The 22,254-nt window shown below is 40.6% G+C and overlaps 1 protein-coding gene across 1 annotated transcript in view; it reads right to left on the bottom strand.

Moving 5' to 3' along the window:
- IGSF3 (immunoglobulin superfamily member 3) overlaps nt 1–22,254 on the bottom strand; it is a 113,828-nt gene that overhangs the window by 79,149 nt on the left and 12,425 nt on the right. The window contains exon 3 of the mRNA XM_081327114.1: nt 14,126–14,503. Coding sequence (XP_081183240.1) covers nt 14,126–14,503 — 378 coding nt within the window. The remainder of the gene's footprint in view (nt 1–14,125; nt 14,504–22,254) is intronic.

Below are 22,254 nucleotides of genomic sequence, written 5' to 3'. Positions count from 1 at the left end.
AAAAGCCGAATGTCAGAAGTGACAGAGGTACAGATAGTGAAAAAGGTTAAATACTTGGGTATATATTTATCAGCTAAGTGCTCAACATTAAAAGAAGATAACTACACAAGGTTATTGAAACCAATAAAGTTAGACCTGGAAAAATGGAAGAACTTAAAATTGTCATTATTAGGAAGAATAGCTACAGTTAAAATGAATATATTGCCTAAGATTTTATTTCTGTTTCAGACAATTCTGATAAAATTTGGGGGAATTTTTTTCCAAGAGTTGAATTCATTAGTTTTGAAGTTTGTATGACAAGGAAAGAAAGCTAGAATAAAGATGAAAACTTTGCAAGATACTAAGGAAAATGGAGGCTTTGGTTTACCTGAGTGGGCTTTGTATTATCAAGCATCTGTATTAACATGGGTGAAAGAATGGATAATGCTTAGGAATAAAAGGTTGTTATATTTGGAGGGACATGACTTACAGCTGGGGTGGCATGCTTTTTTGTGGTATGGGAAAAATAAAATCCATGGATATTTTCAAAATCACTGTATTAGAAATGCTTTGATAACAGTATGGGAAAAAATTAAAATGAAAATATATGTAAAAATTCCAGGGTGGTTATCAACAATTGAAGCTTTTTCACATACAAATTTGTTAGATTTTGAAAAAAACTTGGACATATGGAGACATTTTAAATACTGACGGGACACTAAAATCGAAACAAGAGCTGGAACATCAGGGCATCAACATGTCATGGTGGCTATGCTTACAAATATAAAATAGATATGAAAAAGATATGAAAATGTATGGATTTTATAAAGAACAAAATGTGTTTGATAAGGCATTATTAACTTCTGACGAGAAATTAAGAAATTGTATAATTTTTTGTTAACTTTAGAGATGGAAAGTGAACAAATTAAAGGGACAATGATAAGGTGGGCGGAAAACTTTGGTTATAATATAGAATTAGAAAAATGGCAAAAATTGTGGGAGAGAAATCATAAATTGACAATGTCAACTGCGTATAAAGAAAATTTGTATAAAATGTTTTATAGATGGCACTTACCTCCAGCTAGACTAGCAAAAATGTTTAAAAATGTATCAGGTAAATGTTGGAAATGTAAACATAACTTAGGTACATACTATCATATTTGGTGGACATGTGACAAGGTAAAGGCCTATTGGAAAAAAATACATGCTTGGCTAGAAAAAATATTAGGAGAACATGTAGTATTTAATCCTGAATTTTTTTTAATTAGGTATAGTACCAGAAAAGATCAATAAGCAAAATTTATACTTCGTTTTACATATTGTAACTGCAGCAAGAATAAGTTATGCGCAATGTTGGAAAAACGAACAAATACCTTCAGAAGAAGAGGTAATAAAAAGATACTGGAATGCGCAGAGATGGACAGATTAACTATGACACTAAAAGATAAAGAAGAAACAGAATACGTATTACTGAAGCTGGAATTTATTCTACGAATGGTTAGAAGAGAGAACCAAAGAGAAGGATGTGATTATGTATTAGTGTTTTATGAATCCAGATCGCATGCTGTTTGAAAAACTAACATATGTATGTAGAGGTTAAAAAAATAATAAAAAACTTTATAACCTAATTAATTATTAGCAAACAATTAGCAAACTACCACTAGCAAACTTTTGCAGCCATGAATTAGCTTCCACCAGGGCTACTGCTAAGCTTGTAAGCCGCCCTGAGTCTTCGGAGAAGGGCGGGATATAAATGGAATTAAAATAAATAAATAAGAATAAAATACTCCTTCTATCTGTCCTTTTGCTGAAATTACTGATCAGTCAGCATCTGCTTTAGCATCTCTAGCAAAGAGCGAAGGGACTGACCACAAATGTTTCATATGTAAGAAGTGTTCGTCTAACTGGCAGGATGTGGCTTTGTAACTACTGAAGAATTTTGCCATGGGACCTTTTACTGGAACAGGGAAATGTAACGTGGCATTTAGCTCAAATTATGGTCAAGAGTGTCTAAACAAAGATCTAGAGGTAAAAATTCATCATTAGCATGTTAAAAACACAAGTGATTAGCTAATGTCATGCACTCCCATGTTTATTATGGGATTCGAGCTCAAACTAATAAATCAGTACAAGTAAAGAAATGTCAGGAAATTCTCATGTTTACATGCATTTTTAAGGTATTAAAAAGAGTTTGATGAATATCAGCAGGTATACTTGATTTAGACTTGGATCCCAGGTGTACAACTTTATTTTTAATAGCTGATAAATAAGTATGAATAATAAATATACTTAATTGGCTTAATTAGAAGCATGAAAATCTATAACAATCCAAAAATAGGACTTGAAGGCATAAGTCTCTTTCTAGAATTAATTCTAGGAAAGTACTGTGCACCAACTAGTACAATCTGGGGAATGTTCACTGTTACCTCCAATGAAGATGAATTCCCTAAAATATATGAGATTTCTACATTCACATTGCTCTACTGAATGCTGCCATCCAGAGAAGAGCAACTACGATGATCAAAGGCCTAGAGCAGGGGTCGGCAACCTAAAAAAGAAAAAGAGCCACTGGGAACCGGTTCCATCACAAATTAAAAAAAGAGGGAGCCGCGTGCGTGTGTCCATGCACGCGCATGCGCAAAAAGGTTTTTTGCGCATGCGCGGACGCACGCGGCTGCCATTTTTTTAAAAATGAGATGGAACCGGTTCCCGGTTGCCCGATGGCGACGGCCCGTCTGCAAAGCTGCCGCTTTCGGCAGCTTTGCAGACGGGCCGTGGCAGCTTCCTCAAAGAGCGGCGCCCCTGCCCATTCCGAGAGGTGCGCGCGCACCTCTCCGAACGACCGGAGGTGCGCGCGTACCTCCGCGCGAATGGGCAGCGGTGCCGCTCTTTCAGGAAGCCCGCCGCGGCCCGTCTGTGAAGCTGCCGAAAGCGGCAGCTTAGCAGACGGGCCGCGGCAGCTTCCGCAAAGAGCGGCGCCCCTGCCCATTCCGAGAGGTGCGCGCGCACCTCTCCGAATGACCGGAGGTGCGCGCGCACCTCCCCAAACCTTTGGGGAGGTGCGCGCGTACCTCCGTGCGAAGGGGCAGCGGCGCCGCTCTTTCAGGAAGCTGCCGAAAGCGGCAGCTTCCTGAAAGAGCGGCACCGCTGCCCGTTCGCGCGGAGGTACGCGCGCACCTCCCCAAAGGTTTGGGGAGGTGCGCGCGCACCTCCGGTCGTTCGGAGAGGTGCGCGCACACCTCTCGGAATGGGCAGGGGCGCCGCTCTTTGCGGAAGCTGCCGCGGCCCGTCTGCTAAGCTGCCGCTTTCGGCAGCTTCACAGACGGGCCGCGGCGGGCTTCCTGAAAGAGCGGCACCGCTGCCCATTCGCGCGGAGGTACGCGCGCACCTCTCCAAAGGTTTGGGGAGGTGCGCGCGCACCTCCGCCCATTCGGGGAGGTGCGCGTGCACCTCTCCAAACGGGCGGTGCCACTCTCCATTTGGAGAGGTGCGCGCGCACCACTGCCCGTTGGAAGAGGTGCGCGCGCACCGGGCGGCTGGGAGCCGCAAGAGACGGCTCAAAGAGCCGCATGCGGCTCCGGAGCCGCAGGTTGCCGACCTGTGGCCTAGAGACTAAAATATATGAAGAACGGCTGCAGGATTTAGATTTGGCTAGTCTAAAGAAAAGAAATAGAGGTGACATGATAGCAGTATTCCAGTATTTGAGGGGCTGCCACAAAGAAGAGGTTAGGGTTAGGGGTCAAATTATTCTCTAAAGCACCGGAAAGCAAGACAAGAAACAATGGTTGGAAACTAATCAAAGAGAGAAGCAACCTGGAATTAAGGAGAAACTTCCTAACAGTGAGGACAATTAACCAGTGGAACAGCTTGCCTTCAGAAATCATGGACGCTCCATCACTGGAGATTTTTAAGAAGGGGCTAGACAGTCACTTATCTGAGGTGGTATAGGTTCTCCTGCTTGAGCAAGGGGCTGGACTAGAAGACCTCCAAGGTCCTTCCAGCTCTATTCTATTCATTTCTATGACTATTTCCATATTGCCTTGTCTATGACTATTTCCTTCTACATTGCATGTTGCAATTTTAAGTTCTTTTCCTTCTTTTCTTTTCATTTAATAACGGTTTAAAATTCTTTGAAATCCTTGTTCATTAAAAAAGGATCAAATTGGCATCAGCATGTTCATTTTTTCACTTTTTTATGCTTATTTGTTATCGAATAGGTAGGTTACAATTTGGGGAACGTATGTTTGGTATAGTTTGACTCTAAGCAAAAGTACCGTATATACTTGAGTATAAGCCGAATTTTTCAGCCCACTTTTTGGGCTGAAAAATTCCACTTCGGCTTATACTCCAGTCAACAAAAAAACTTACCGAGGACTTGTGCGCAGGCTTTGGTGCTACTTTCAGAGCCTTCTCCGCTAATCAGCTGTCTGCCCATCAGCTGTCCATAGGGATGCTGCAAAGCTCTCCTTCTCTAGGCCTTGGACTCCCTCCTGGCTGAAGAGTAGATGAACCAAGCCAGCAAGGAGACAAAATGTTTCTGCAGCTGTTTTTCCTCTGAAGTTTTTTTTTTTTTTAAAGTAATCTCCGAAGGTTATGCCAGAAAATGGAGGACGCTGGGTCTTTGCAAGCTTTAGCTGTCCGCCTGGCTGCCTGAAGGCCGCCCTTTTCAGGCAGTCTGACAGACAGCTAAAACTTGCAAAGACCCAGCGTCCTCCATTTTCTGGCACAACTTTTAGGTCTTTGCAAGCTTTAGCTGTCCGCCTGGCTGCCTGAAGGCCGCCCTTTTCAGGCAGTCTGACAGACAGCTAAAACTTGCAAAGACCCAGCGTCCTCCATTTTCTGGCACAACTTTTAGGGATTTATTATTATTATTCCTACTACTACTATTACTACTACTACTACTTCAGGAGTAAAAAGTTGCAGAAAAAAATTCTCTCCTTACTAGCTTAGTTCCTCTACTCTTCCATCTGGAGCCAAGGTAAGATTTTAAAAAGGGATATTGGTTGGAAGGCAGAGGGAGAGTTTAGTTTTAGCATCTAAAAAAAGGGGGGGGGAAATCAGCGAGTACATCCCAACCAGCTTTTTATGTTTTTGTTATTGAAGAAATATGGGGGAGGGGGAGGGGTTCTGGGGTGGGTTGGGGAGGGGATAATATTGTAACTTCAATAAAAATTTTCAATAAAAAAAAAGAAATATGGCTTTCTGGGGGAAGGTGGGGAGGGCGTTAAGGAAGGAAAGGGTTTTTGGAAGCTCGTCCTGAAGCTGCCTTTTGTGCAAGGGGCCTTTTCTCAAAGCCTAGAGAGGCAGCTTTGTTGCCTCCCCGTAGACAGCTGATGGGCGAACACCAAAAGCTCCAAAAGGCTAGGGAACTAGTCCCAGAACAAAACGGAGACCTGCCTGGCGGCAGAGGCTTGCAGAGCGCGGATCCAGCCTCCGAGGCATGCAGAACGGCGGATCGGCTTATACTCGAGTCAACAACTTTTCCCAGTTTTTGGGGGTGAAATTGGGGGTCTCGGCTTATACTCGAGTCGGCTTATACTCAAGTATATACGGTAATTAACTTTCTCCAAAGTATATGCTAGACTGCCAAGCCTCATGTTAATGACACAGTTGTTTTCCAGAATTAGAGGAACTTTCATAGTTACAATTATTATTTAAAATTTTCTGGGACTGGTGAGAATTACTAATTTTCTAGCATTGATGACGTTACCTAGTTTGGGTGATGAAACGCTTGCAAGAAAACAATCTCCGAGAGCACCAAGGACATCTCATATTAATTTTCTAATTACTGAATATTCAAAGTCTGACAGGATAGATTAGGTTGCTGACAGCTTTAGGCCACCTTAAGCATAGCTACAGGATTTAGAATGAAATTAATGGAAAACTAAAATAACATTTATTTCAGTCTAATGGCTACCAAAGAAAGCAGCTTATGTTTTTGCAAATTCTATTCCAGGTAATTCAGTTAAATATAATGCATTGTTCAAAGTTCCAAACAATGTACTTTGGTACTGATCAATGTGATTCGCACGGAAACATTGGCCTATCTTCTAATACATTTTCATACAGTGCTTTCCCTTCCTGCAATTGTTTTACTCTCATTCTACTTCTTGTACCTTATCCTGTTTTTCAAAATCAACTCTTGACACTTCCAAACTGATTCCTCTGCTGTATCACATAGAAACAGACTTACAATTAATCATGTAATTGAAATAGACTTTTATAGCGTAATACTCACCAATCATCAATCTAACTCATTCTGAATCTCTGAGCAGCCTAATCATTTTCTGCACTCTATTGTCCCATTCCCTCTCATCCATCTATATCACTAACAGAATAACATTTCTTCTGCATTCATTCAGAATGTTGTACCAGTACTTTCATTATTACCATTATTATGTTCACTAGCATATGCATGCAACTAACACCCACCTACAATTTTCTATTTTCCAAAGTATCTGTAACACTACAGATCAGACCTTGACATTTTACAGCCTCTGGGCAACTTCTGGCTCTTTGGCTGTCCCTCTCCAGCCCATCTGACGTCAATCAAATGTCATTTTATTTATAATTAAACCTACAACTTCATTTCCATGCATAGACTCATCATCCTCACGCACAGCAACGGATCACCTCCATTCTTAGTTAGTCCTTGACTTACAACAGTTCATAGTTACAATGGTACTGAAAAAAAAAGTGATTTATGATCGTTTTTCACACTTACGATGGTTGCAGCATCCCCATGGTCACATGATCAAAGTTCAGACTCCTGGCAACTGACTGACATTTATGACAGTTGCAGTGTCCCAGGGTCATGTGATCAACTTTTGCAACCTTTGACAAAGTCAATGGAGAAGCCAGATTTACTGTACAACCATGTTACTAACTTAACAAATGTGCCAAGAAAGGTCGTAAAAATGGGGCAAAACTCACTGTCTTGCTTAGCAACAATATTTTGGGCTCAATTGTGATTGTTAAGTCAAGGACTAGCTCAGGGATAGGCAACCTCGGCTCTTTTATGACTCATGGACTTGAACTCCCAGAATTCAGCATAGCTGACTCAGGAATTCTGGGAGTTGAAGTCCATGAGTCATAAAAGAGCTGAGGTTGCCTACCCCTAGACTAGCTATACCTATTACATCCATATGCTTTGTCTTTATTTCATAAACATGGAATATTTCTATTTTTTTCTGAGTGTATTCATTAATTTGTGTACTTTATCAAACTGCAATTCCAAATTCTAGTTTTTTACACACAATTGTCAACTGATGAATTTTATTGCCTATCAAGACATTTTGATCAACCAATATCTTTGCAGAAGACTTTTTAGGAACACACGAAGAATATATTAGTTATCAATCTTAATTGTACTACGCCATTTTCAGCATTTCCTGTTAATGATAATGACACAGTCCTGCTTAACTGACCCCTGAATTATACTCATTCTATTTTATTTGTTTGGTTGTCATTAAAAATTGTTTTAAGCCATTATTGGTTCACTTTCCTAGTAATTCTAGTAATTTTCTTGTCAATATTTCTACATGGAAGCAAATTAACCTCCCCTTAAAGATATTCTGTGCATCAGTATGGTAGCATTGATCATTCCAATAATTATAGATGCTTCATTAATACTATTTCAAGATTTTCTTTTGTTAAAACAAGTAGCATCAACTAATTTTTGCTTTCCAGTAGTATAAACATTAGTATGAGAGCTCCAAAGATTATTTCTTTAAAATAACAGCAATGACAAAATGATCCATTAATGCTCATTATGTGGGTTAAGTAATACAATCCATTTTATACATTCTTTACACACATTTCATAGCACTCAGAAACGATAAAAGTTCCCTCTACTCCATATTCCCTAGGACCAGTCTGAAGCCAAATAAGTGCAGTTGGACTAATGTGATGATAAAAAATTCATAACTTGATGAAAATTTTGTTTCACTGCTTGGAAAAATATTTTCCACCCATATTTTTCACATTTTTAGCATGTTATTCAATGCCAGTTGAAAAAATAAAGCATCAAAATCCTAACTACAACCTGAGATAACACTTGTATTGGGTGTTCTAAGCAACATTTTCAGGATGGATTAAAAAATGAATTCAGATTTTTAAAAATCAGGCTCAGTTTTCTTGTGACTCCATCTTTAATTAGTGACTGTTCAATTAGTGACATTATGGTACAGTATTGATTGATAACCTGTGAGTTTGGACATCATGATTAATAAGCTTCAAGATGTATTTATATAAATGTGCACAATCCTGAAGTAGGAATAGTAATTGAGTTCTCTACATGTTAGCTAGCTAAACTTTGCAAAGTCTCCCCTTCCAGGCTGATAAAACCAGAAAATGATATGATTACAAAACCAAAATAAAGGATGGTATCATTCTCTCGCTGTCTCTGAAGTGGAAAGCCAGTCTTACATTTGAAAGTCACCCTTAAAGATATTTTTGTAATGTATTGGTGTCATTATTTTAAAATGTTTCTATTTCTTTCATCTAAAGGTAAAAAGGTAAAGGTTCCCCGCACATGCGTGCTAGTCGTTTCCGACTCTAGGGGCCGGTGCTCATCTCCGTTTCAAAGCCGAAGAGCCAGCGCTTGTCCGAGGACATCTCCGTGGTCATGACTAGACGCCAAAGGCACACGGAACGCTGTTACCTTCCCACCGTAGTGGTCCCTATTTTTCTACTTGCATTTTTACGTGCTTTCGAACTGCTAGGTTCGAAACCTCTAAACCTCTAAAATTAAAATCTCATCCTTCGAAAGTATTTCTGTAAATTTATTTTGATTTGCAAATGTTTTCATATTGGTTTTTGGGTGCCTTTGAATCAGGTGTTTTGTTTTGTTTTCTTTTATTCCTGGCAACTATGGAAAAAGTCCCTGCAGCTTTCTTAGCAAGATTTTTTGAAACTGGTTCCTAGGATGAAAAGAATGACTAGCACAATGTCACCCAATTGACTTCATACCTAAGACAGAACTCACAGTCTCTCCTTTTCTAGCGTGATGCCTTAACAACTATACCAAATTGCTCCCCATTAATACAAAAGCTGAAGGAGCTGATTTTTCTAAATATACAATTTATGTGTCTTCTACTATTCTGCCAGTTTCTCTGTAAAAATGAAGTTCTTCTTAATTTAGTCAACTCCATACAATTTTAATATATAAATCCTTTAATTTATTCAGAAACATTTCATTTAAATCCTATAATTATCACTGATCTCACCGATTACTTTTCCCCCCTTCTATTTAAATTAATTAAAATAAATGGAATTTAAAGTCACTGTAAATTAAATTTGTACTTCTGTGTAAAAAAGGAATTTTAACATAACAGCAGAAGCTGGCAATACTTTGATCACTTAAGAGTGTGCTTGGTGGTGGGTACTATTAACTTAAGTTTTAGTGATGCAAAACCTCTCTGAAACTTTACCTTTCCTGTAAAAATGTAAAATGTATCTTAAATGTAGAACAGGGGTGTCAAACTCAATTTCATTGAGGGCCACATCAGCATTGTGGTTGCCCTCGAGGGGCCAGGTGAGTATGGCCTGGGTGGGCGCGGCCTACTGGATGGGCGTGGCTAGAGTGTATATGGCCTACTGGGTGGGCATGGCCAGCTCTACATCATTGGCATCAAGGGTGCCTATGGGGGCCTGGGCAGTAGTGGGACAGATCTGGGGGTCTCTGGCAGAAGGAGGGTCTCTGGGCCAGGGCCAAGGCAGCGGGGGCCGTTCCCTCACTGTTTCCAGGATGGCTGCAGGGGCCACACGAAACCACTTTGCAGGCCGGATCCGGCCCCCGGGCCTTGTGTTTGACATGTCTGATGTAGAATAAAACAGTTATCTTAAGGTAACTTCATGACAAAAAAATCCATCAACTAACCACAAAACAGATCATCTTCAAAAAATTGTACATTGTTTTATCTCGTCATTAATTGTAATAAAACATATTATCTGTTATATTCATGCAACATGTGCATTCCTAATACTTTTTTACATGTTTGGAGATGTTTATAAACTAAAAGAAATCAAATATGAAGAGCCTAGTAGCACCTTTTCAAACTATAGTAGCAATGTTAATTTAAAGGCATTAGCTTTAATGTTATTACCTTTAAAATCCTATAATGCTTGGGGTCAGGTTATTTGAAAGACTGTCTCTTCGAAATTATATCTATGTGATCCACGAAGGGCAGGAAGGAAAGGCACGTTGTGGGCCTTATCCATTAAGGTGGTATACATACCTGGTGGGATCAAGAAAAAGGGCCTTCTCAGTTGTGGCCCCTTGTCTATGGAATATCATTCCCCCAGAGATAAACTTGGATGCCACCTTGTCACTTTTCTGTAAGGCCTGAAGACATAATTCTGTCTGCGGGCCTGGGAACCACACGCTGATATAGAACCAATCAAATGGTTAATGACTTGTATGTGTGAGATTTTATGTTATGGTTTTGAGTTACCATGTGTGAATTGGGTAGCCATATACATTGTTTAATAAATAATACCGTATATACTTGAGTATAAGCCGAATTTTTCAGCCCACTTTTTGGGCTGAAAAAATCCACTTCGGCTTATACTCCAGTGAACAAAAAAAAAGAACTGTCCCTTCGTTCGGGCCAGGCTGCTGAGAGAAGGGAGCGGCAGAGCCTTGCAGAGCTGGTAGAGGTGGCAGCAGTCCAGCGTTGTTTCTCCCCCTCGTGCGTGCGTGTGTCAGACCCACGGGAATGGCTGGTAGGGAAGCGGCATTCCGGCATTCCCCCCCTTCCTGTGTGTCGAGCCCACGGGGCTTTACACACAGAGAAACGCAAATGCCGGACTGCCGCCACCTTTACTAGCCATTCCTGCGGGTCTGACACACACACACACACACACGCCGCCGGGCTCGGCTCCTCGGCAGGAGGGGCAGCCCCCGCCGCGCCCCCCTCCCCTCCCGGCCCGCAGCGCCCCGCCGCCGCCGCTTCCTCCGGGCAAGTCGGGGGGGCTTGCAGGGCGAAGGCACCGGCCGGGGGGCAGGCAGGGCGGGAGGGCGGCCGCGCAGCTCAGCACCGCCCCGAAGCCACAGCCAGCCGCCGCCGCCCGCGTCCCAGCGGAGAGAGCCTGCCCTGCGGAGCGCGCTCGCTCGCTCGCCCGCTGCCTCGCCCGGGACCAGCGGCGGCGCTGCAGTCCGGCACCGGGCGGAGCTCAGTCGCGCAGCAGCCCAGCCAGCCAGCCCGCGCCCCCCTCCCCTCCCGGCCCGCAGCGCCGCGCCGCCGCCGCCGCTTCCTCCGGGCAAGTCGGGGAGGGCTTGCGGGGCGAAGGCACCGGCCGGGGGGCAGGCAGGGCGGGAGGGCGGCCACGCAGCTCAGCGCCGCCCCAAAGCCACAGCCAGCCGCCGCTGCCCGCGTCCCGGCGGAGCCTGCCCTGCGGAGTGCGCTCGCTCGCTCGCCCGCTGCCTCGCCCGGGACCAGCGGCGGCGCTGCAGTCCGGCGCCGGGCGGAGCTCAGTCGCGCAACAGCCCAGCCAGCCAGCCCACGCCCCCCTCCCCTCCCGGCCCGCAGCGCCGCCGCCGCTTCCTCCGGGCAAGTTGGGGGGGCTTGCGGGGCAAAGGCACCGGCCGGGGGCAGGTGTGCGTGTGTGTGTCAGACCCACGGGAATGGCTGGTAGGGAAGCGGCATTTCGGCATTCCCCCCCTTCCTTGCCAAGGAAGCCCCCAGGGCGCCCCCAGAGAGGGCGGGCGGGCAGGGGGGGTCTTCAACTCTTAGGGGGCTGCAGCCTCCTTCAGAAACCAGCCCCCACCTCAACGGAAAGAGGCCTTTTGCCCCCGAAAGGCCTTGGTCACTGAATTACAGAAAACAAAGAAACCTGTAGCTGCCCTACAGAGGAGTGGGGGGAATGAGGAGGGGAAGAGACAGATAGCGCTCCCCGGGGCGGCAGAGGCTTGCAGGGCTGGCAGAGGTGGCGGCAGTCCAGCGTTGTTTCTCCCCCTCGTGCGTGTGTGTGTGTGTGTGTGTGTGTCAGACCCGCAGGAATGGCTAGTAAAGGTGGCGGCAGCCCGGCATTTGCGTTTCTCTGTGTGTCAAGCCCCATGGGCCCGACACACAGGAGGGGGGGGACGCCGCTTCCTTACCAGCCATTCCCGCGGGTCTGACACACGCACGCATGCATGAGGGGGGGAAACGCCGGACTGCCGCCACCTCTACCAGCCGTTCCCGCAGGTCTCACACACACACACACACACACACGAGGGAAACAACACTTGACTGCCGCCTCCCTAGCAGACCTTCCCTGCGGGATGTGCTGCCAGGAAGCCTGGCAGCCTGATGAGCGGACCCTGCGAACCGCGGCCGAGCCAGCTCCGGGATGCTGCCAGAGTCAACGAGCGGCTTGTCATGGCACAGAATATAGATATGTTGCTAAGTAGGGGCCAAGCTTATACTTATACTCGGCTTATACTCGAGTCAATAACTTTTTCCAGTTTTTTTGGGGTAAAAATAGGGGTCTCGGCTTATACTCGAGTCGGCTTATACTCAAGTATATACGGGGTAATTAATAAATAACACCTTGTCAGTCTGAAAGGGTATGACCAGTCTCCTCATGATTATTGATTATTATAACTAGCATTCCTGTTATCTTAAAATATAAATAGAATTTTAAAATCAATGCAGATTTTATAAGTCAATAAAAAGAACAAGTAAGCAACAGAAGCAATTTCTTAATAAAGGTTTTCGCAATATAGCAACACCTCTGTAAAATCCTTCTTCACTGAACCAGCTTCACTTATAGTGGTACTCATAAAAACCCAATCAGATGACTGAAGCATATTGGGAAGCCAGTAAGTGTGGTTTAAATTTCTGGGACCCAAACCATTTAGTACTTGGAAAGAAGTCCTAGTACTTGAAATAGATAAAAATAACAAAGAAACAGTAAAATGATTTGAAAACTGGCAATATATATTATTCAATAATTATGTCAGTTAAGAACTTTGCAGTTTTATTTCATGGAAGTTCATTAATCTCAATAAAATTTCTGCGATGACTGTTCAAATTGCTTTGTAATCATTAAACAAAACATTATCTCAGCTATGGGTTTTTTTTGAAAAGTAAAGTTACAGAATAAATTTAGTTACAGTTAAATTAATATAATTTGCAATTAATTTTATTTTAATGGAATATATTAATCTTTGAGAGACAGAATATTCAAGATGTTTAGGGTGAGATACAAAAAAAACTGCCACAATATATTACTAGAATCATAGGCTGAACAGTGTCATGGATTTCGCCCCCCCCCCTCCAAATGCTCTGAGGACAGGATGATGCATACAGGGCAACATCTTAAAGCAGCCACTTAAAGTCTGTCTATTCTAAAAACGACAACATGTTGTAATATGGTCCAGTCTGAATAAGCTTTAAAAATTTAATTAATTTTAATTGTTAGCTATGGTAACAATTGTATCGCTGTATTTTATTGTTGTTAGCCGCCCTGAGTCCTTCGGGATATAGGGCGGCATATAAGTCCCATCAATCAATCAATCATAAATAAATAAATAATAAATAAATAATAATAAATAAATAAATAAATAAATAAATGTTTTTGTTAATTTGTGATGATATTTCGATAATGATACTGTTATTTTAATCAGTATCATTATTTTTTACTATATAATTACTATTTTTTTGGATGCTGCTGTAATTTTTTGTATTTCATCAATTAGTAAAAAATTAAAATTTATGTGTGTCATAGAAAGATACTACTACATTTCCTCTCCAATCTGCTCTGAAATATCTTTTGAGAATCAAATCTGAAGCATTGTCCAATGCTTATCAAAAAGACATAGGTGCTAAGGTAAAACTTTGAATCACACCAACTATGCACATTTTTAAGGAAAATCTTTGGCTTGGTCTCTTCCAAAGAAGTACAATCTTACTTAAAAATGGTTCTTGATTTCCACCTGTATTGGCAACTTTGTCAATCTATAAAATCCTGTTCTCATTAGAACTAAATGTAACCTCATTTGCCCAAATCTATGCCAGTAACATATTTCATTTTGCAGCTTAATTTTCTTCTAGCTCTAATTTATGAAATTTAACACATCGTAAAATACACCCAAACCACCATTCTCAACAATTTATAATTATACTCTATTTTTCTGTGAAAATAGTACAATATACTTTACCAATTAGCTTCATCTTGGCACTGTAGCTTCCAAAATATCTTTCATCAGTTGTTGGAGTATGACATTCATACTCGCCAGCGTCCCTGTCTTGGAGCTGAGTTATGTGCAGCAGAGCATAATCCCCTTCAACTCTCTCCACATAGATTTCTCCACTCCTAACACGTTGAGTGTAGATTGCATAAGGAAAGGATGGGTCCATGGTGCTGACAATCTGTACTTCTCTTTCTGGAGAAGATGGAAGATATATGGACCACTGAAAATTCTGTTGTGATGGTCCTTGATAACCGCTGACCTTGCACCAAATGGTGATGTGAGAATGTTCAGTGCGGTACAGAGGCCCTTCTTGAACAGTGACTTGACGCTGTGCAAACGACCAACCTAAGAAGAAAAAAAGAAGTTAAATTTATTAACTACAGTATATTCCATTTTGGTTTATAGTTTCAAAGTACACCACTCATATTTTTCAAAAGGAGAGAAACAATATATAATCACTTGTAAAGACAAATGATATTTTGCCAGGATTGGGAATAGCTCTATTTCCAATTAAGTCATAAAATAACATCAAAATATATTCTTATTCAGAAAAAGATATTAAACACATATCTGAATACAATGTTTTCCCATTCCCTCTACAATGCTGAATTGGTTAATATATCTGAATCTTCAAATTTTTGTAACGGAAAGTGTAGTAAGATTTAACAGAAGAAATAATCCCCAATGGAACACCAGGATGCTTCTGGACAGTTTATAATGCTACTAATCAAGATACATTTCCTCCAGTTTAATGGATTTTATTTGTTAAAATGGGCAAAGAACTCTGCATCTTGGCCTAAATGCTTGAGGAAAAAACCCAGCTCTTAACAGTCTTTGGGAAATGGTGGTGTTTCGTAAGACAGGCACTGCAATAGGAGTCACACATTCAATTCCACACATTGTTTAATAGAGGGGACCAGGAACACATCCACCATTGTGGGTCTGCTGAAATAGGCAGAAATCTTTGGGAAGAGTGATGGTCCTGGAAGTAACCTGGCCTCATGCAATGCATGGCTTTAAAGGAGAGTGTTGACCCTGAGCCATCTCACCTAAGGATGGCCTAGTGTCAGTCTTCTCCTCTGCTATCAATACTAACTGGGACTCAGAAGGAGGAGAATCTCTGCAAAACAGTGCCCTCCACTTCTAACCCCTAAAGCTGATCCCAAATGTCATCATGGCTTTTGAGATATTGATAGATCTGGGAGGACACCACCTACATATAGCCCTCTGAGCTCTTCCGAAGTTATCAAAAAGTATAACTTCAGCCTGAAACTCACCTGAAAAGAGCCCCTCATTATCTATCTACCCACCATTATTAATGCCTAATAAAATGTGGACCAATTTCACCTGAAAAGCAATTCTTGATTGTTTATACTTCTGATCCCTATGCGAGCATAGGTTTTATGCTTGTTTTCAGTGGAATAGCGGAAAAAGAAAATGTAACATTTATGGACATAGATGCTAATACCAGCAGCTTATACATGACTTTTTCCCCCAGAAACAAGTTAGGACTACAGACTAACACATATTTGTTTCTATTAATCAGATTTTATGTCCTTGAGAGTAAGTCTCCTGAATTACTTTTTAATAGAAACACTGGAATAAGACAGTTTTGTATTTTTTACAAACACAACTACTGTTTCGGCATGCCAGAGATTGCACATGACAGCTTAAGCTTTGTTATAAAAACTAGAATTAAAGCTGGAGATTACATTAAATAGATTTCCCCGTGATCTGCAACAAGCATAAAGCTTGAAAGAATCTGGCAGATCTGATAGACTTCCCTCTTGGCAACCATGACATGAAACAATCTCTTGGAGCTCTGATTAATAGCATTTATTAGAAATATTAAGGTTACACACAAAAAGATCTATTGTTAAATGGAAATCTATATATAGGCAATGTAAGGCACAAGATTGGTCTTTCTCACACTTTTTAATGCAAAGGGAATGGAAGGGGCTTGTGACAGTCGGAACACTTTGTTTTGGCAATTATTACTGTAGACTTATCAGTGTGAGAAATTATTTCCATAATCCCTTCCTACCAGCCTAGTCCCAACTCCATATTCTGACTCACTTCCCCTAAAAAATGTTAAAGATCAGGAATATTTAACCATTTTTTAAAGGTGATGTGTTTGCTTTAACCTGCAAAAGAACATAATGGAAATCCAGAAATGGCAACAAGTATTTGTCATCTCTTTGGACTACACTTTGTCAAGAATTAGACCAGTGGTGGTGAACCTATCGCATGCCGTCGCCCCAGCCCCACCTCCCCCGTGGCCACCTCCTCACCAGCAACCCCCCCCGTGGAGGAGAGTCACCCCCGGGCATGGCCCATACACAGCAGTGCAGCCAAGGACATGGCAGCTGGGCAGTGGAGACAAGACACTGCCCTCACGCCCCATCATGTGCAGATGATACTGCGGGGCACAAGTGGAGGGTGTGGCCGACATGGTGCTGCAGGGCCTCCTGGGTGATCTGCTGCGGTGGGCTGTGGAGGCAGTGGGTGGCCCTGCAGGAGGGCGGGGCGGAGCATGGGGGGACGAAGTGGGTATGGGGCGGTTTTTGGGCACTCGGTGTCTAAAAGGTTCGCCATCACTGAATTAGACTCTCCAGGAATGCTACTTCACTCTTATAAAATATAATAACAGAATCTTGAAAGCCTGTTCCAAGTTTCTTTCAATCCAGCTAAACAAAAACAAGGTCAAGTTATTTTGAGTTTATTTCCTCTCACTCGCTTCATTGTCTAAAGTATATACAACAATCTACTTTTTAAACGTTTATTTCTTTCTCATCTCTTCCACTTAATAGTTCATTCCCCCATTTCCCCCCTTAAAAGTTCTTTCATAACTTTCCAAGGTCAGCTCTAAATTCCTTTACACTAACCCACAACTGTGTTTATGGTGAATTTAACATAAAAAAACTAGATTTCACACAGCCACTAAATGGAGTGCATAGTTACAATGACCATCTGTCATGTTGAAAAGCCAGCACCCTTCACTTAATTGGAAATGGTTCTGCTGTTTGTTTTTTATACAGCGCAATAGTTTATGAAGTAAAAAAACCTCCATTTCTTAGCACGAGATATTTGTAAACTAAGCATTTAAATACTATGCTAAAGTCAGCTCCACTTTTACTCTTATTAAGAAAACTCCAGTCTGTCTTTTCAGCTAAAACTGTATTTAATTAAAAAAACATTTTCTCTGTGAATTGAAACTTTAATGTGATGGGAGAGCCTAGTATTTTAATGACCCTGAAAACATTGCTGATCAGAGGGTGTTGCCCTGATAGTGTCATCTTTTCCTGTTAAGTTACAAGAGGTGTGTGAATCTAAAGGTAATCCACACAGCAGGGGTGCAGGTAGATGTGACAGCAGCTAATCTATTTAGGAAAAATTAAATCCAGAAAATACAACAGCAAGCCATTTCTGCGATGTTCAGAAAATTGTACAACTATGGGCAAAACATTTAGTTACAATATGCTAAAGTGCCAAATAATGAAATCTACTAATTAATGGAAAAGAACATTAAACTGGCACAGATAAATCTGAAAGAGATGACGTCATCAAACTAAAGACAGCATAATGTTATATTTAGAACTCAGGAAAGAATCAAATTCTTATCAATGGACATTCTTTTGCTATCTGTTAATGGAACAGGCTCCTCACCAGTTTTTATAGCTATAAGTAAGAAACTGAGATAGTGTTTGCCTTAAGAATCTAGGAGGGAAACTGAATTCTAAAGGGAAAAAAATCCATTTAGGGAGAGTTCTATAATCTATCCTCTTTCAATAAATCTTAGTTGTTAAGATGGAATAATCAAGAACTATATAGTTGCAAGGAAGTTTGATAATTGAAATTTCAACATAGAGCTCTAATCTGCATAGATGATCCAATGATTATTTTGCTCAATGTGAAATTAATTCTCTATATTTTGCACAGTCTGTAAAGCCTCCTTTTCTTTGCTATTGGCATGTAAACTGATCTTGCTTTGCCATGAATTACTGTCGAAATATATTCAGTACAGGTATCTTATATGAAAAATAATCAAAGAATCCATGTAAAGGGATGAGACAATTATGAAAATGAAAACAGAAAAATATCCACAATTTTATAAATAAAAAGATGCAAGCTGTTGTATACAGAGTTATCATGCAGTGAAAGCAGAGGATGAAAGCTTACAACTGAATACTGATCAGGTAGACCAGGGGTCCCCAACCCCCGGTCTGTGGACCAGTACCGGGCCCCAGTATGCCAGCAACTGGTCTGCACAAGCAAAGCCCCATCCACAGGATGCAGGCAGCACACAAAACCATGTATCCTCCAGTCTGTGGAAAAACCTCTCTCCACAGAACCAGTCCTGGGTGCCCAAAAGGTTGGGGATCTCTGAGGTAGACCATACTAGGAATTAACTCCATGGAAGGCTAAACTACTTATATGAGATTAAGTAGTTATAATAGAATCTAGCAAATCAGATTGTAATATACCTCCTACCCCTCTTGTGTGAATTATGAAGTTCTCTGGCTGAGCTTCCTCCACATATTTTCGGCTTGTTGTGGACTCAAAGCATGCTCCCCCACCCCATTGTGGCTTTGGTAATGGATCTTTCCTGCTGTATATTTGTCAAGGTAATCTTTCCTATCTTCTACACTGGAGCTAAATTTCAAGCAAGAAAGGACAAGGAAAAGTATGATAATCAAGAATGTCAACAAGCAGAGCTCCACTAGAAAGTGAAATACAAAAGACAAACGACCACTTATTAAACAGAAAAGTACCTAATGTAGATGAAATCTCCATCGAACTATGTAAAGAAGCAGGACTGTTAAATGTACAGTTACAAGCAAAAATCTGGAATTAGAACTGGACAACAGAATATTAATAGTTTGAGAAATGCAGACATCTAAATGGAAAACAAACGTCTAGATTAATGTTAAATAGTAAGAAGGTAATGTCAAGCAATATGCTTAGTAAATTTACAGCTGACAGTTCAAAGCCATGAAGATGATAAAGATCTTTACACATTTGTTTTCTTGAGCTCAAAAATAAAGATGAATGTGCTAAGGAAGGAGTAGATTTAATTCTTAAAAGGAGGGCAATAATAATCTTAGATAAAATAATGAACTGGAAATATTTCTGTGACAATATCAGAATAATTAAATCAATGGTTTTTCTAATGGTAATGTCATAAAGCTATACTATGTGAAAGAGTAATATAGAAAAACAGATTTTTTTAAAAGTTGTAGATTTGGAGACAGCTGCTGAGTGTCATGGAAAGAAATGCTGAAAGAACCAATCAATCAGTTACAGATTAACAAAGACAGACTGGTTTGTAAGGCAACCACCAGCAAACAGAAACATATTTTGGCATGTGATGTAAGCAAGTGATGAGACTAGGAAAACCAAAGTGGAAAGACTACAAATAAGGTGGATAGACAGAAGCAAGAAAGCAGCAGAAAGTATCTTGTATCTTTGTCTGGCAGGGACACGTTAAGATAATGGTCTATGTAGTCTTCCCAGAACTGGACCCTACTTGAGAGTGCAGAACTGAAATATTCTGGTCCTATTATTAAGTTCAGAGTTGTACATTTTATGTTTTGAATAAGTTCATGTCTTTTCTAGTTACACAACAAGGAGGACCTTTGTCTGCTGACTTGGCCTGCTCAAAACTGTACTTCAACAATTTCTGGAGTGCTAATGTTTTTACCATGAAAAATGGCAAAAATTTCCATAGAACAAAAACAATTTCAAAAACTGCATTTTTCCCCTATCATGGGTCAAAATCGACATAATTTGATTAACCATGAAAGATTATATTAAAAAGCAGATTCTATGACACAACATAGCTCTTCAGTACAGCAGAGTTTCTAATTCCTACGCTGCATGACTTCAAGTAAAATCTCTACGTGGCTTTTATTGCATATAGGTTTTTTTTACATTCTAATCAATGGCAATATTTCATTTATAACCATGGAAAAAATATAGTACTTACTAAAGCAATACCAATTAAATTAGCACAAAGGGATATGCACTTTTCACTGAATAGGAAAACAAGCACTCACAAATAAAAATGATGCCCCATAACGAGATGATTTGTTCCAGATTAAATTCCTCTAGTATTGAGCCTTTTGAGTAGGCTTGATCAGAAAACAAACTACACAAAGATTAGTGGAATTTTACTTTATTGATAGAGGTTATATTAACAGAATCTAGAAAGTTTGATAAGCAGACTCTTTCCCTCCTTAATCCAGGATTAAGATGGCCTTTATCCAATAACTTCTTCCTTCTTCATGTTGATCTCTGTACCGCTCTACACTTAAATTAAACATTCATAAGCTCTGATCTACCTTTTGTTATCTTTACACATTCCATGTGCTCAACAATTAAAAAGGCAAAGAGTACATAATTAACAAGGCATAGAAATTTTATTTAATTATTTCAATATATCCAAGATATCTGGACTTAAATGAGCATAGTTAATGAATAAAAAATATTGACTGACTCAATGGAAAAACATTATTTTTAAGTATCTCTACCAGAAAGTACTCTAAAGTGCATAAAGATCAGAAACAGTAGAAATGGCATTTCAGAATTACCGTACTGATTTTCTCAGTGAAAAATCCTAGCAAATTCATTTGTTGATTATCACACACATACTAGCCTGTATAAAAAATAAATTGTGTGCTTTTCTAGCAACTGACTAGAAAATATATAATGCACTGACAGCTTTCTTTCACTGGAGTAATGCATTCTAAGCTTTTATTTTTGACCACACTTGAAGATTTATAAGCTTTCTAACAGATAGGAAGCAGCAGGTGTGAAGCTAGGTAAAAAATCGCATCGAATACTCGTTCAATTAGCACAGTAGCCCAGCCCCCCACTCCGTGCTTTCTTCCTTACTCTTTTCTTTCTATACCAGTGACTGTATTTCAAAGGATCACTCTGTTAAAACACTGAAGTTTGCAGACGATACAACAGTCATCGGTCTCATTCAAGACAATGATGAATCTGCATTACACCGGAGGTAGATCAACTGGCCCCATGGTACAGCTGGAATAATCTGGAGCTGAACACTCTTAAAACTGTAGAAATGATAGTAGATTTTAGAAGAAGCTCTCCTATTCTACCACCTCTTACAATATTTGGCAATACAATAACAACAGTAGAGAGAGACCTTCAAGTTTCTAGGTTCTCTTATCTCCAAGGACTTGAAGTAGACACCTAACATTAGAACCATCATTAAAAAGGCACAACAAAGAATGTTCTTCCTGTGACAACTCAGAAAGCTCAGATTGCCCAAGGATCTACTGATACAGTTCTATAGAGGAATTATTGAGCCTGTCATTTGTACCTCAAAACTGTTGTTGCTGTTTGGCACAGCAATCGAACAGGCCAGACTTCAATGGATAGTTAGAACTGCAGAAAAAGCAATTGCAACCAGCCTGCCTTTCCTTGAAGACCTATACACTGCATGAACCAGAAAAAGGACTGAGGAAATATTTACAGACCCCTCTCATCCTGGACATAAACTGTTTCAACTTCTTCCCTCTGGACGCTGCTGTACGGCATTGCATGCCAAAACAAATAGACACAAAGATAGTTTTTTCCTCGTGCCATCACTCTGCTGAACCCTTAATTCCCACAGCACTGTCTTTACCCATGTAGTAGGGCTGTATTGATATTATAATTCTTATATTTTCATCTTTCTCATCTTCTTATCTTTCCTACTACCTTCTCCTACTGGTATCTATGATTTATCACTTGTTGTATATTATGATTAACTATTGCAATTATGATCTATGATATATCACCTATCACTTTGTTGTTCATATGTACACTGAGAGCTTATGCACTGGAGACAAATTCCTTGTTTGTCCAATCACACTTGGCCAATAAAGAATTGTATTCTATTCTATATCCACAGATGGGAAGAACACTGCATTAGAAACTACTCTATTATAAACATATAAATAGTAAGGTCAGGCATGTTAGAAAGCGAGGACAGAAGATAAAAGCAGACCTAAGAACTACCTTTATAAGATATGGCTCACAAAATGTCTTGTAGGGAACATTAAAGTCACTTTGTGGTAGCTTGTATTCCT

This window comes from Vipera berus (genome assembly GCF_964194415.1).
Source record: "Vipera berus genome assembly, chromosome: 4".
Lineage (NCBI taxonomy): Eukaryota > Metazoa > Chordata > Lepidosauria > Squamata > Viperidae > Vipera > Vipera berus.
Note: the sequence above shows the minus strand (reverse complement) of the source record. Positions and strands in the feature narration are given on the sequence as shown.